Source organism: Merops nubicus, unplaced genomic scaffold (assembly GCF_000691845.1).
Source record: "Merops nubicus isolate BGI_N331 unplaced genomic scaffold, ASM69184v1 scaffold18590, whole genome shotgun sequence".
Lineage (NCBI taxonomy): Eukaryota > Metazoa > Chordata > Aves > Coraciiformes > Meropidae > Merops > Merops nubicus.
In genome coordinates, this window is record NW_008585033.1 from 33,033 (window position 1) to 49,610 (window position 16,578).

The window sequence follows — 16,578 nt, forward strand, 5'->3', positions numbered from 1 at the left end:
GTTATGGTTAAGATCTTAATAAGTGGTTCCTAAAATGGAGATATCAGTGTCTGTAACTGAGCTGAACAGGTTTTCCAAAGTGGTAAGATCCAATGACAACTGTGGGACCACCAGGAGGCATTGAGAGCACCATGCATTCTGCAAAAAACAAGCTTCTTATTTCACTAACTAGAGGAAAATCAAATTACAGCCTAAAAATTCAATGCCACTTCCCTTTCAATGGGATGTGTCCAGGAGGATGTATCCCAAGTGCTTTCTCCACTCCCTGTGATGGTGAATAGACTGACTGTTCTTGTCTAGCACAAGGGGCTTGATTTCTCTAACAATCTGTGCAGAGCAGGTCCTCTCTTCCATGGTTGCTGGGCTTTCCACTTCATCCATTCTGGAGGCAAAGATGGTGTCAGAACAGCTCACTCCAGGAAGGGAAAAGGGAGTACAGCCACAACGAGTCATAGCATGAACTTCTACTATCATTATAAATATTTATTAACAGGTCCTGTAAAAAACAAGGAAGATGGTGAAGATTTGCTGTTCTCTCCTGCTCTTGAGTTTGCTTAGTGGGCAACTCAACGCCAAGCCTGGAGTCAAAGTGAGAATTACCCAGAAGGGGTTGGAATACGGTATGTGTGATGTTTTCAGGATCTGGTGGTGGTATTGCATTGAATCCTGGTGTGGCAGATATCCTAGGAACCAACAGCAGTGGAGGGAAATGACCTGATCACAGGCTATAAAGAAAATGAAATTTTTAAGAGCATAATATAGTAGATAGAGGAAGCTGCTTGACATCATTGTGCATGACATCAAGGTTCATTTGATTTCACATATTGAATCAGTAAGTTCAACTCTTGTCATGACTAGGAGTGAGATCTGAAATAGCACTGTTGAATCTCAGATTTTTCTGTCTGACTCTGTGTCCATCCCATCTCCTAAACCAGAAGCATATAACTATAAACTCCCAGGCAGTATCAAAGGCAACTGAACTGACCACTGTTTTCTTGTAGCCAAGGAAGTTGGGCTGGAAATTCTGAAGCAGAATATGGAGAAGGAGCACTTCCCTGATTTGAGTGGCCATGAGAAATTTGGGCTTGGTAATATCAAATACAACATCTCAGGGTAAGTATCCTCTCCTGGGGCACTTTGTGTTTGACTGAAATTTACATCTTGGTTTGTGTTCACCCTGACTTCTGGAATACTAACTTTTCCTTTTCTCTCCTTTGTCTCCCTCATGCTCTAGAATACATGTCACTGCTGTTGAATTCCCCAGTGCTTCCATCTCCTTCATACCTGGAACTGGGATAAAACTGCTGATTGGAAATGCTTCTCTAACCATCGATATGAACTGGAACATAAGGACATGGATGTTGTATGTACAGCCTCGTGTCCTGGGATTTTTCTCGATGGAGACTACGAAGATAAAAATGCATATTTTTTCTTGTGACCCCTTTATGGCAGAGGTTCTCTTTACCAGCTAGTAGTAGTAACCCAGGAGTACAGACTTACCTTTCTCAGCAGGTCTGCTGCTGGGAGACAGCACCTGCCCCCTCAGCCATGAGCACTGATAAAGAGCCCACAGCTGAGAAACCCCTCAGTGAATAGCAGTAGTAAAGAACTGATGCTCTAGCTGAATGCTGTCATTGTCCCACCTGCCAGCTAATGACACACTTAGAAAAATTGTAGTACAGTGGGTCACAATAAACTCTCCTACTGCAGCTGCACTGTTTGAAACCCTGTGCTATGCCTCCAAGAGACAAAGTGTGGAAGCTGATGGAAAGATGGATGAGTAAATGGCAGTATCCTCAGAGCAGTCTCCACACCTCGCTGGTCCCAGGCTGTTTCAGGGGAAAGAAATCCTTCCTCCTGTTCCCCACAGCTCATATCACCAATACTGCTAAGCTGACTGAACTACATCAGTCTTGAATCTGCACTTCACTGTCAGGGACAGCAGGGCTGGCTGCTTGCCTCCTGGGAGCAGTGGTGATGGTATGGCCGAAGGGGCAGTACCCCCACCGGCAAGTACCCAAAACAGGCAAGCAGTGCAGGTTGGTAGCAGTGACCAGGAACAGCCACCAGTCCAGACTGCCAGGCAAGTCCACAGTGAAAAGGCAGGTCTGAAGCAAAGCCAGGAATTCATACCAGCAAAACACCAAGATTAACTAAGTACAAGGTATCACATAGGTGTACCTACAACATAGCTCAAGCCAAGAGCTGAGCAGTTCATAAAACAAGGATAGAGACTTCCAATGAGGCTTTTCAGGAGCTCTTTCTCATAACCAAGTTATGAACTACTTGATTCAAAATAACAGAGCTTTACCACACTGGAACTGATCTGGAGCACACACTGCCAAAAACGCCTAGGAGAGGTAAGGAAGAGGGCACAGAGACCATTGGGGCACTCCAGGCCCTGACATGGGTTTGTATGGACCCTTCTCAGACACCGGTAGATTAGATCCCAGTACAGCTCTCTTGCAGTGTACCTTGATATAAGCCTGTCTCATATCAAGCTTATCCCAGCTCTGCCTCCTGTGGGCACAGGTCTTGTATGTGGTACAAAATACTTTCAAAAAGTAAAGTATTTATTTCCCAAACTCATCACCTTCCAAAACTTCCAAGTGGAAACCTGTATAGAATACTTGATTCTTTTCAGGCCTGATTAAAATTTATTTTCATTAAGAGAAATTTAATAAAAAGTATTCAGAAACAACTTCAGTGAGCAGAAGAGAGTCTGAGAATTACTCTTGAATGTTCAGTAAAAATAGGTTGTTTATATTTTTTTACTTTATGCAGCAGAGACAGTGGAAGAAGCACAGTGTACATTTCCAAGGTGTTTGTTACGGCAATCTTTTCAACACCCCTGGATGATACAGGTCATACATCAATATCGCTTACCAGCTGCCGGACAACTTCTGGTGATATAGACATCAAGTTGAGTGGAAAAAGTGGGTAAGTGGAAGAGATCTGCTATACTCTGAGAGAAAATAACTGTCAATGAGTGATACAAAGATAATGTCACAAAACAGGGCACCCAGAATTGCTTTTAGGCATCTGCAGACACCACAGGTGAGAATCAGGGCCCTAATTCAATGTTAAAATGACGAAATTTGACCTTTGTCTTTGTACTTGTGCACACTGGAATTTGAGTAGAGTCTAAAGACAGCATCAAACAATCCTCTGTACCCCTTCAGCACTCAGTTCTTTCCAAATACTGCTCTAATCTTCAGCTCTAGGTAGAAGCTATATGCCGGTACTGTGCTTTAAGTACTGTTAGTCATAGTACTATAAAAACTGAACAGAACCAGACTGCTGTCTGGTTTACCTCTGGTTACAACCCTGCGTAACATTATTTCCTTACTTTCTTGTACTTTTTTCACTGTCTGAATATAACTCTTCTCACCTGGCTTTGGGTTTGGTTTTTTTGTTTGTTTTTACTTGTATTAGAAGTTCCTAGTGCAGAGACTACTTATTTATTCTGTGTGTATACATGACAGTGGTAATAGGAAGAATTCCTTATTCATAAAGATGAATATATACAGGCTAATTACTGAGATGCTTAGTGGTGAAATGATCTCCTTTTAAATGGTGGCTCTCTGATAGTTGTTCCATTTCAGAAAGCTCCCTTGTGTGCTACAATATCACACTTAGGGGCCATTAAATGCATGTTCTGCAGAGATATCTGATTTCCTGTTAATGATTGTAGTACTTGACCCATGAATTGCTTTCTTCCTTTCCTCTAGCTTCCTGCATAACTTCTTTATCAAGTATCTGAAGAAACCCATTCACAGGAGCTTGGTCACTAACGTAAGCCTTTCAAGATGTGTAGGGACAAAGTTTAAGGAATATGACTTCTACAAGTTAGTGCTGTGATCTTGGCAAAGGAAGAACCAGAAACATAATATAGCCCTATTCTGGTTTCATCACCACAGTCACCATTTTGCAAAAATGCTTCCAGATAAAGTGCAAAGTTCAAGGCCAAGATACTGACTAGTCCACAGTTGGGCTCAACCAAGGCAGCCATAGGGCTGAAAAACATAGTTATTTCCCCATTCCAGTGCAGAATAAGTCTCTGACTATGTACCAGCTGGCATCCTGAGTTTTGGGTCATTTTCGTACTCAGCAGCCCAAACATATGCACAGAGCTGTAGTATGTGCCCTGATCGTATGTCGTATTTAAACTTCATTGTATCAAAGAGCTGCGCAGCTCTGATGACAAGCTGCCCAGGCCTTCTAAGAGGAAACAGGCAGAGCTTGAGATCCCTGTGATTCTGCCCTGGGGCAGGGATCTCTCCCGAGAGACCAAGGTGAGACCTCGGCCTCCGTGCGCTATTAAGGCTGTGGTTTTGTCACCCCCATCAGGCTGCCTTTGGAAACTTCCCACCTTGTTGCCTAAAGGCAGCTCTGACACACGACGTGCTTACATGGCACCAAGCAGAAAACCTGGGGAACCAACTACCTGAAGAAAAGCTGGTTTGGCTGTTTTGACAAACAAATGCTGCAATGTGTGTCACGTAAGCAGAAAGATTTGTTGGCACATAGGTAAGAGGTGCTTACAGGTCCACACTAGTCAGACCGTAACTTGAGTGTGCTTTTACACAGTCATGTCCCAACATCAGATCTGGGATCCGGTTGATAGATGAAGATCTCCGGTCACTGAATGGTGAGTCACTAGTGCTATCTTCTCCTCCTCTCTCCTGTTAGTGAAATTCGGCAGCTTCCGTAAGAGCAGCTGGTCAGCAAAGCCTCCAGGAGCTCTATCACATCCTCTGATCTGTCTCCTCCCTTGCTTACAGAACCAGTTAAATAAAGGGAGTAGTACTTGGACAAGAAAAGAGTGTTTCTGCAAAGCCAAGGACTTGGGAGAGATTCACAACTTGCAAACATAGCAATTTGCACTTCTGTCATCAGAAATGCCACTTAGAGACCACACAGCACTGATGCTATAGCAATTTTTACTTCCCTCCCATGCTCTGGGTCCTCCTGCACAGGAAGAACTTTATAAGCTGAAGCCTGTTCTCCTAGCCTGCCTGAAAATTATTTTACTTGCCTAAGGCAAAGTGAAAAAAGCTCCTTTGAAAAAAAAAAAAAAACTTCTCATTTTAACCATTTTGGGTTAGGTTTGCAGGCGTCTAAGACACCCAAAGTGCTGGGCAGATACCAGGTGCAAAACACAAGCACCTAAGCAAATCAGGCACCCACCCTTCAGGGGAAGTATTTGCAAGTTAGAGGCACTTTGAATGCTCTCACAACTGCTTGACAAAAAATACCAGTACCCCTTATTCCCTGAAGCACTAGTATGGCCATTTCCTTTTTTTGGTTAGACCAAATTTTCTTTTCCACAATGAGAAAACATTAGGTAAACTAAAGAAAGTGCTTTAAAGAAGTTGCCAGTAGAAACATCACGACTTGGGTCAGAAGGCATGTTAAGAGGTCCCTGGCTCTGTTTTTCCCTACTCTCTGGAGTAACTTGTGTCATTCTCCTTCAGGAACTGAATTAGTTTTAAGTATACATAAAAATCTTTCTGTTCTTTTTGTAATATTGGGTATTTTGCCTTATCTACCATCCTTACAGTCCGAATGCTAATTGATGATTTGGCTGAAGTGGACTATTCCTTAAATAGCTTGCCAGCAGTATCCCAACCATTCATTGACCTGGACTTAAAGGTAAGTGCCTGTATTGCTATTTGCCAGGATTGCCATGGGTCTTAACCATCATATGATCCACTTTCTAAGATGAACATGATTGCTGTTCTGAAGGTTAAAACTTAGTATCTGACAGTATCTGAGTAGATATATTTCAAAGTTCTATTGTATTTGGTATTGTAATAGTTCGTAACATTCTAGTTGTAAAATGAATTACTTTAAATCCTTTTTTTTTTTTTAAATTGCCATTGAGTTGGTTATAGCAAATGGCAGTAGAAGCCATCTAAGCAAGTTCAAAGAAAAAAGATAAAGGGAAAAGAGAGAAAAAAGATATCCACCTTCATCCTTCTCTCACTGATGCTTAATATCTGGAAATTCTTTGTTCAGACAGTCAGGGGAAGTTTTCTACACATTGCACTAACTAGATGTGTCCACAGTCAGGTGAGAGAGGAAAAGAAAGAGCAAAACTCTAGGAGCAAGAATTAAGCCTCTAGCACCTTGAATGGGAAGACAGAAGACCCTTGAAAAAGCATGGGAGCCCATGGAGTGCTGCTGAGTTCACAGGCCTGGAAGTTTCTTTCAAACAAAGGAAAAAAACTCTTTATGTATTGAAGCTAAAATCAGACTAGTTCCTAATTCTAGAATTACTTGTCATTCTGTGTAAGGTGATTTGGTTGAGGATTGTTATCATCATCACAGTATCCAGAATCCTTAATTAAGTTTCAGATGCCTTGTGCTAGGTGCTCTACAAAGGGAGAATGAAAAGACAGTCTTGTCACAAAAATCTTATAAATGACGTATAAACAAGAGACAACAAGGAAACAAGAGAGGCAGGAACACAAAGGAACAATAAGCCACTATCAGTCAGTATGGTAGACTGGTTTCAGTACATTAGGTCTGTGGCTGCTGTCAAGCTCTTCTAGGTATTGTAGCAACTAGATTTTAAGCAGGGATTTGAGGTAGACTAAAGAGGTAATATCATGGCTATTTACAAGACTACTGTCCCACATAAGATGCAACATGAGGGGAAAATATAAAGTGAGTAACTGTTAAATCCAGCAAGTGAGGATTGAATGTGGAGGTCATGGCAAAGCAACTCAGCATTTTGTAAGCATTTTGATAGTCCTGAAAAAACATGGGGAGGAGCTGAGAAAATAGACACATAAAGTACTTTTGAGATGAAACAGAAAGGGGGGACTAATAAAGTAATACAAAAAAAACCCCTTAATCTCCAAGTCCCTTCATTGCTCTACATCAGTTTTACCTTTTTGTTTCACCCAGATGTATTTGGAAGTATCAGATCTTCAAGCTTTGGCTAATATTATGGATAATGCAAGACAATGTAGGTGGTTTTAGGATTGTCTGACATAACTTTCTCTTTCATCAGCATTCTTTTGTCTGCACAAATTACCAACTTAAATTCATACAGATGGGGAAAGGAGATAGTAAAGCTTTTCAGTGAGGAGGACCCTTAGTCATGTTCTTCATGCAATATATATACCCTTAATTTAGAGGCTTTGTTTTCTGAGGTGGTAGACTGACTTCAGTCAGCAGTCTCTTTTGAGATCAGCATCTCAAAGATAGATCTAAGTTGAAGGTGTTAAATCTCTGGAACTTGTCTTCAGCATCTGCTTGAAAGCACCAAGGCTTCAGGACGCCCTATGTACTTATTTATACACCAAACAAGTAGCCTGAGCAAGGGAAAGGAAAGTAGCATTAACTCTTTGTAGCATTAATTGTCTGCAGTCACTTTAAAGTCATATTTTGACTCTGATTTTTTTTATCTCTGACAATAACTTTCAGGGGACAGTCTACCCAGCTGGAAACTATACTGGTCCCCCGTATGTGGCACCTCCCTTCACTATACCAGCCCAACACGACTCTATGCTCTACCTTGCCTTCTCTGAGTATTTCTTTCAGACCTCCTCGTTTGCGTACTACACTGCAGGGGCCTTCAACATCACCATTACAGAAGAGGTGAGTAGGACACAGAGGAAAGGGGTCAGAGTGGCTCAGGTCATCCGAGATGGGGCTTTGACCTGCCAGTTGTCAGTATGTGGCAGTATAAATCTGCTAATTGCCCTGTAAAGTCCTGAGGCTGTAGATCAGAAACACCAGGGTACTGTTATGCTCTTTTATTACGCTCTATATAGATGCCTCAGGCCAGGTTGCCTAATCCCACTGAGCAAGGTACCAAATGCTGGCAGCTTTACTCAGAAAAGAAAGTCTTTGTAGACCTGAGGCATAGACTTTTCTGAGATGAACATTTACTCTGGGGAATTTAGCAGCCTTCGTGGCTGTTTTCTGAGGGGCCTTTACGCTCAAATTACTACAGGGGCCATGGAAGCAAAGCGTAGGTCAAAGCACAATAGCTGGGGCTTGGAGGCTAGCAGACTCGGCTAGCCTGTTACGAGGAGGTTCAGTAAGTACCAAAACCTGTAGAATGCAACCCAAACTATAATGAATATTAAGCATTTGCTTTCCCAGGAAGTATGTTGCTGTATATTATTGGGAATCAACTTTAAGTATACTGAGTTCCTTAAGAATACTTCTGAGAGGTATAAAATCAAAGATTCATTGAAATGACATCAATAATGCATATGGAGAAAAGCTGACCATGAAGGTAAAATCTGGTAAATTTGTTTGTTTCCTTTTTCTTTTCTTTTTCCTCCAGACTTGCAGCTATTTTAATATAAGCACAGAGATATTTGGCAGTATCATCCCTGAGGTGAGTATCAGTCTTTCCACAAACCACCTAGTGTGGGTTTCAGAAGCCTCACTACTGGTGTATCCCAAAGGCTTGTGGGATCAACAGGTCTCTTGCAGTGGAGAAGCAGGCACGTGTGCCTTGTAACAGTGAAACAGATGAGACTTGTCACTTCTCACACCAAAAATGAGCTGAATGACTTGCACTGTTACCAAACCTGGCCCATAATCTTGCACATCAAGCTTTACTCTGGGCACTGGGCCCAAGCCACAGCTGTTCCCATCTAAAACCAGCTCTAGGCAGGAAAAAGGTTCCAGTCATGAATCCTGCTTTGAAAGACTTCTGGGAGTGCCTCAGTTCAGAAATGACACCTTTCTTCTGCCCAAATCTGCATAACTGCCTTTGCTTCACTGCTAGCCTGTAAATGTCTAGCAGAAACAAATCCAGTAGAGGCCTCGGGAGGGACTACAGTGGCCATGTGCAGGATACTGAGCTAACACTTGGCCAGGAAATATTAAATCTGTGGAACAGACAAGGCAGATGCACAGGATTTCCACTTATTTTGGGTGGAGGAGATCAATATAACAGGACAGAGAATATGAGCATGCATGGCTTCCACCAGCCTTCTCAGACAGAATGAGAAACCAAAAATGAGCTTAAGAGACCCTAGACCATGAATACAGAGACTGGATGAAAGCGAACTCATAGTTCGAAGAACTTCACATCCTTGTATGCTTCCTGGATGATATCAAGTTTCCCTCTCAGAACTCAAAGGATGCTTCAAGGACACGTTCTGCTCTGTAAAATAGCATGAGCACTGGTGTTGACATTCCACCCCCTCTGTTCTAAGTAATGAACCTGGTGAGCCTGCTTGCTCTTCAGCTAATGGACAGAGTGAGGCTTCTCTGAGGACAGTCCAGAGCAGGAACCTGTCTCATGAGATGTGTCAGTCTCAAAGAAAACTACTCCTGAGCTCTTTTATTGTGTGATTTAAGCATCACACCCATTTTCCATTCCTTTCCTATGTTCATAAAGGAGTATTTAATTTATCTCAAAGTAATATAGAAGAAATTGTATTCCTAGAGTGGAAGAAACTTTTGACTGCATTCCTGATGTGGCCAAGGCTAATAATCCATCACCACTTCTACTTCCTGCTTGCTTGAAATAATTACTTACAGAGGTTTGAGAAGTAGGTCTGGGTGAACCTCATGAGGTTCAACAAGGCCAAGTGCAAGGCCCTGCACCTGAGTCAGGGTAATCCTCAGTATCAATATGGGCTGGAGAGTGAAAGGATTGAGAACAGGCCTGTGGAGAAGTACTTGGGGGTACTGGTAGATAAAAAGCTGGACATGAGCCACCAATCTGTGCCCACGGCCCAGAAAGCCAACCATATCCTGGGCTTCATCAAAAGAAGTGTGGCCAGCAGGTCGAGGGAGGTGATTCTGCCCCTCTGTTCCACTCTGGTAAGATCCTACCTGGAGTATTGCATCCAGCTCTCAAATCCTCAGCACATGAAGGACATGAACCTGTTGGAACAGGTCCAGAGAAGGACCCAGATGATGATCAGAGGGCTGGAACACCTGTACTGTGAGGAAAGGCTGAGCAAGTTGAAGTTGTTCAGCCTGGAGAAGAGAAGGCTCCAGGGAGACCTTGTTGTGACCTTTCAGGCCTTGAAGAGGGCCTATAAGAAAGACAGGGACAGGCTTTTTAGGAGGGTCTATTGTGACAGGACAAGAGTTATCGGTCTTAAGCTAAAAAAGGGTAGATTTAGACTAAATATAGGGAACAAATTGTTTATAATGAGGCTGGTGAAACATTGACACGGGTTGTCCAGAGGGGTGGTAGGTGCACCATCTCTGGAAACATTCAAGGTCAAGTTGGACAGGGCTCTGAGCAACCTGATCCCATTGAAGATGTCACTGCTCACTGTGGGGAGGCTGGACTAGATGAGCTTTGAAGGTCCCTTCCAACCCAAACCATTCTATGATTCTATGATTTATGTTAGCAGCTGTCCTTACTCTTAAGGAACCACTTCAAAATGATTGCTTCAAGAATGAGAAAATCCAATATTCTGATCTGTTCTACAAGAAAAGTCCTTTTCTGTCTTTTTTTTTTAATTTTGTCTTGGAACTTTACAGGTAGCTGAATATTCAGTTACACCCTACCCAGTGATGATGAAGCTAATGGCTACTGAAATTCCTATCATCAGCTTAGAGCAGGATTCCTTCACAGTAGAGATTCAGGGCTCTATGGAGGTGTTTGCTGTTCTACCAGACTCAACCACCCAGTCATTGTTCACAATGAACATAGTAAGTACAACAAACAAGGTGACGCATAACTCAGAGTTAAATATGTTTGTCCATTCCTTCAGTTAAAACTCTGTACAAGAAACAAAGTGACAGATTTCCAGTACTTAAACATGCAAATTCCTCTTAGTCATAGCTGGTGCCTGTGTGGCCTCACTTAACCTATAGGACATTTCTATGGGAAGGAACATTCTCCTATAAATAGAGAAAAATCCAAACATATAGTGACTCTGATTAACCAAAATTTCTTCTCTGAAATGACAGTTCCACGGGCATGAGAAATGCCTCTTGGCAACTTGTTCATTTAACTGAAAATGTCTTTGATTAGTGAAATGTCATTACCTACATTTCAGCTCTTGTCAGTGCCATTCAGACAGAGCAGACATCTACTCTGTGCAGCCTTGCATGGGCCATGGGCTAGGGAGAAAGTTGCATCTACGTGAACCAGCTTCTGTATATAACTGTACTTTTGATTAATTCATAGCAAGGGTCCTGGTTTTTTTTACGTCTGGTAACCCAGTGTTTCTTTCTTCTGCAGGCAGCCAACATCAGCATTGCTTCAAATATATTTGACCAGAAATTGATGGGTTCACTATGTTTGAACAGGTAATTCAACCAGTTTCCTGGGATGGAGATTATTTCCACCCATTTAGAAGTGTTAGCAATCCCAACATTAGCAATTTAGGCAGATGATCAGATAACCAGAATTTAATGAATGTGTGTCCCTGGTGAGTTCATCTCCATTAGATTCTCTAATTCTCTCTGTGTCTGTACCTGTACAGTTTGGAGGAGTCTGGAAGCTTCTCTGTGACAATTTCCACAGTCCCCAAGGGTCTGCCCACCAGCTGTAGATTGCTGCAAGGCAGTGGTCTCATTGGACTTCTCTGCTCCTGTCATCTACTTCCCCTCTGAGCTACATAAATGAAGTGTGCAGGGAAGTTGCAATGACCATAAATCCTTTGAGAGCTTGCCTTCTCCCTTTCTAGCTGGTAAGATGCAACCTCCTTCTAGCCCACCTGTGCCACTAGAAAAGTGCAGAGGGGTCTATGGTAGAGAACCTGGACCCTTGCAGATCCCCTGTGCTGATGATATTCCTATAGCCGAGATTGTCCAGCTAAGGCTCTGCAACTCCCAAGGGTCAGAAAGCTGGAGACCAGAGGCCTGGGCATTCAGACATCTGCTATGTCACATTTTATAGAGAGAGGCTCTGTGTGCCAGGATCTCACAGCTGGGAAGTGGGACCTGATTTCACAAAAGTCCCTTGAGACAACAGTGACCAGGTTAAGAATGTGCACTGTTCATCAGGGCCCAGAGATGTTAGGAATCTGAGGAGGATACTGCTGTTAACAACTGCTGCAGCAATACTCAGAGAGAACAACCTAGAACGTGCTGAGAGACAGGATGCTGCTTCTGTGGAAAATCAGAACCAGGTTGTGGATACGTTTGGATACATGGATATGTACTGAATAAGTGTTTGAAACTGGACACAGAGACATTAACAACACAGTGATCAACAGCAGTACCATAGGATGAACAGAATTTTTCTTCCCACTTCAGTAAGGTTCACATCAAAGCATTATGCAGATGTAAAAGTAGATGCAAAGTATCTGAGAGCCTGCAAGTCTTTGATGCAAGCTAGCCCTGGTAAAGTCAGTTGCCCGTAGGATTTCCAAAATACAGCACATACAGCACAGCAAGAGAAGCACACACACACTGCTGGCTACAGCCCTTTCAGTGGTACACTTCTGCATCCATGCTCAGCAATGCCCTGAGAAATCCACCCCTTTCTCTTTGAGGCAGTAGCATTGTGTAAAATATATTGCTTCCAAAGTCTCTTTACAGATGTTTCTTAAGGCCCGGAGCTCTGCAGCAGTGTCTGCACATGACTGGTGTGTTTATGCTTTCTAGTGACTCATCTTGTTTCACTTCTTTCCCTCAGGCTCCAGTTCTCCCTAGCCCACTCCAACGTTGGCTTCTTTGAGGTAAGCAGACAGGTTAAGCACATAGGAAATGCAAACCAGGAATATTGGTGGTATCAAGGCTAAAGATTAAGCAGCTAAATTTTAGTTTTATTTCTAAATCATTTGGCTTTGTTCCTGGGTGGCTCTTTTCCCGTCTTCTGGCAGCCACCTCTCTGCTGTGGAGTTAAAAGGATATTCTTTGGGGAAAATTAGTGCTCTGAAAAAGAGATATTCTGTAGTTTCCCTGAGTGGTCTCTCCTATTTCATCAGTAAGCAGAGACATCTCTGAAATCTCTGTGGTGAAAGACACAGTGGAAACCTGAACTGCAGCAGCCAGAGCAGGTGCTGTCTAAGCAATCAGATGCAGGGTGGAGGCGGAGGCACTCCAAGGGGAGCACCCGTGCTCATCACAGATGCTCAGAAACACAGCAGGGAATAGGAGCCAAAATACTAGTCTCAGATGCCTGAAAGGGTGCAGCTGTAGCCTTGCAGGGGAAAACCCTGCCTCTGCAGAGAGTCGCTGAATTTTGAGTATGATCTGTCAGTTCTGAGTAGCTGAGGAGAAAGGATTAGGCCTGTTCTGGTCCTGCTTTTTTATTGATCAATTACCTCACAGATAAGGACCCAGACCCTTTTAACTGAAAATGTTGTCCAAGCATGATCAGAGCCATTTGCGTTTTGCATCTCACTTCCTTCGCATCATTCCAAAGATCTAAGATCTAAAGGTCACTTGAGTTTATGACTCTTTTAAGGCCAAATGAGAGCTGAAAGTTGAACACAAGCCTACTAACTCCATCCAGGATTAGGGCACAACAGTTCTACCTCTATCAGGAAGTGATGACTAACTTGGTTTTCTTGTCTGTGGCAGATCTCACTTCTAGAGAACATCCTGTCTTATGTTTTACAGACTGAAGTCATGCCATCAGCTAATGGTAAGGCTGTATTTCAAAGCATCAGCTTAAAAGCTTCCAACAGAGTGGGTGGTTCTCAGAACCTCTGACTTTCTGCTTAAGTTTCCAGTTCCCATTAACCTGAGCAGAAAATGACCATCAGCCTGTAAGCAGTGGAACAGGTAGACTGATCTGTGGGGGGTCTAAATGTGCCCTCTCACTGGCACTGTTCTGCAAAAAGGGCTTGGAAACACATGATACATTTGCCTTCACCCCACTCAAGGTGGCCCTGATGCATCAGTGAGAAGAAGCATGTGTCTCTAGTCTGCACACCTACCTGAGGCCACTGTGTGTGAAGTGTACTCCTCTTCGTTAGACCAGCACAGGGCTTTTGCCTCCCATAAATCTTATTTAGCACCCTGGGGGGAAACAGAGCTTTGTGCCAGCCCTCTGTACTGGGAGGAACTTTGCCTTCTTTAATTAATTGAGACAAACGGGACCAGGTTCTAATGTTGCTAGAGCTGTTGTTAACAATGCCCCAGGTCACTAGGGACAAACCACCAAGTATGTAATGTACTGAATGTGAAATGCTTTGGTTTGGCTGCAACACTCTGCCAAGAGAAAAGCATCTGTAACTCTTTTTCCCCCTTGGTAAGTGAGCATTATATCTGCCTCCAAGGTCTGCTTGTGAAGACAAAGAGTTTAATTGTTGTAATATCTCTGCATAAACAAAACTGTTGAAGGTCAGGTATTTATTATCTTTCCAATGCATACTTAAATCATTGTGTTTGTCTATTTTTCTAAGCTAAACTATCAAAAGGATTCCCTCTTCCTAACCTGGCCAATGTTACCCTGATGAGACCTCACATTACAATTGTACAGGTGAGATTTTAGCATTCTTATAAAAAGGCTATTCCTCTTTTTCTTTCTTTCTTTTTGTCTTTTCTTTTCTTTTTTTTTTTTTTTATTTTTTTTTTTTCCTGCTAAGCATTTATTTATCTTCTGTCTGTGCAAGAAACAAACTGGATTTGAGCTACTTTAGCAGTAAAAATCTCTGGGTTTAAAATCAGTTCTATAATAGAGGTAAAATCCTATTAGAAACAGGTTTATCTTGCTTTGAGAAGAAAAGCTAGAATGGCATTGAATACATAACCACGGAGTGATGAAATGCAGAGCTTGCTCAGCCTTTCAAGTTGCAACTGTTTGAAAACAGGTTTACCTTTAACATTTCATTTAAATTTGATCAACCAAATCAAATTAGAGCTATCACCATCCACGCAGTGCTGCTGAATTTAATAAGAATAGTTGAAAGATGAGAAGGAGGGGAGTTTGATTTTGTGCACTGGGGATGGCTGGATTTTGTTAATAATTGGTGATAATGGCTGAGGCTATTAATTAAAAGTAGTTAGGGAGCCCTCAGAAAATATTCTTTGGCTTCTGGTTATTCTTCTTCAAATCATGCCATGTTCTGTGCCCCTGGCAACACACTGTGGCCCTTGGTTTGAACGCAGAGTATGTTGCTAGACAGTCAGTGCTTCAGGGCTTTGCTGACAAATGAACTCACAGAAAATGTACAGCTAGTTATGTTTCTCCACTTGTTTACCAATTTCTCAGTTATTTTTGGCTCTGCAGAGACATTCTCAAATACTGGTTTGTGGTTAAGTACAAATCACAACTCCGGAAAGGAAACACAAAGAGGTTTTTGTATCTTTTTTTTGCATTCCACACACCTGGCAGCAGCCACCTATGCAGTTCCTACAAAGCGTAATTGCTTGGATTCGGCTTTCAGTGGCTCTAGCTGCCAACAACCTTATACGCTAACCATGAATTAAGGATTTTAGTCTCTCTGTGGGGCCTGTTCCTCACCTCACTTTCTCTAATTAGTTTCATCACCAGTAGCTGGGAATGAGACAGGACACAGGAGAGTTGCTATACCCTAACAACACGAATGGAATTCCTATTTAAAAGCTAGTTCTATAGTCTCCACTTCCAGTCTCAGCCTGCTGGCTGTGGTCTGTAGGAAGGAACAGACTTACCTAATTCTTCCCCCTTCTCCTAGATAACCATACTGGACTGTGATGGGCTGCTCTCTGCAGATCCCTTGCTCCACATGAGCTGACAATGGGGGAAGCCTTAAGGACAAGTCTAGATTAGATGGCTAATTCTTCAGTGGCGCAAATTAGGTAAAAAATAATCCCAACTTGCGATGATTGCCTAGTTCCCTCAAAGCCCAGATAAACTTTCCTGCACAGACTGTAGGATCTTTAGATGTCCCTTCTGTTCCTAGCATGGTGCAAAGTGATAGTATCCAGGAAAACTGGGACTCTTTTGCATAGTTCAAAGGACAGAGTTTAATATAATTTACTTCCGATGTTAAACTATTCTCAGTAGATTTCCTGACCTTTAATACCAGGATTGAGTTGAAATTAAAACAATACAAAACAAAATAATACCCCTCCAACAAAACCAAGCAAACAACCCCCTTCATTTTGTAATTCATAGCACTTCAGTGACTGTTCTTCTCCCCACAGGGATACATGTTGATTTCTACTGATGTCCACTACAAACACTAAAGGAGAAGAGAGACCACTTGTTAAGCATGGACTTCAAAGCAATGATGTGACTCAAGGCTAAACACTGTCCAATTATGCCAAAACATGTAACTTAAGCTCTGACAAGAGTGATGGGATCCTGGTTGGGCACAAAGGGTGATGTGGAGAGGCAAAGAAAGCTGATGGAATGGTTAGGCTGTAGAACAGTGGTAACAAACAGACCCAGAGGATAACGTAATGCTTGGCATTATTTATTCTGTAGTTTAACTCATGAAAAAATATTTTTAAGATTAGTGCCTCTCTTGAAATACAGTCTTGTACAATTCCAGAAAGGTGCTGCAGTCTCTCAGAAGAAAGAGAAGTATATTGTCAAAATGCTGCTATGGCAGGCATGCTGCTACTTTGTTTCTACTGCATTGATCTTAACTTCCTTCTGAACATGACTCATGGAGCCCTCTCCAGAACCACATCAGACTGGGAACTGTCCCAATTACAGTGGGAACTAAAATGGCAGGTGTCTTAACTAAA

The 16,578-nt window shown here is 42.5% G+C and overlaps 1 protein-coding gene across 1 annotated transcript; it reads left to right on the forward strand.

Moving 5' to 3' along the window:
- Positions 1 to 514: 514 nt before the first annotated feature.
- On the forward strand, positions 515 to 16,071 carry LOC103778746 (BPI fold-containing family C protein-like). The gene is made up of 15 exons (XM_008946360.1): positions 515 to 620; positions 1,002 to 1,113; positions 1,235 to 1,363; positions 2,785 to 2,940; positions 3,732 to 3,795; positions 4,591 to 4,651; positions 5,564 to 5,655; positions 7,438 to 7,611; positions 8,309 to 8,362; positions 10,480 to 10,650; positions 11,186 to 11,253; positions 12,587 to 12,629; positions 13,477 to 13,540; positions 14,304 to 14,380; positions 16,030 to 16,071. The coding sequence occupies exons 1-15, from the start codon at positions 515 to 517 to the stop codon at positions 16,069 to 16,071; spliced, it is 1,413 nt and encodes a 470-aa protein (XP_008944608.1).
- The last annotated feature ends 507 nt before the right edge of the window (positions 16,072 to 16,578 follow it).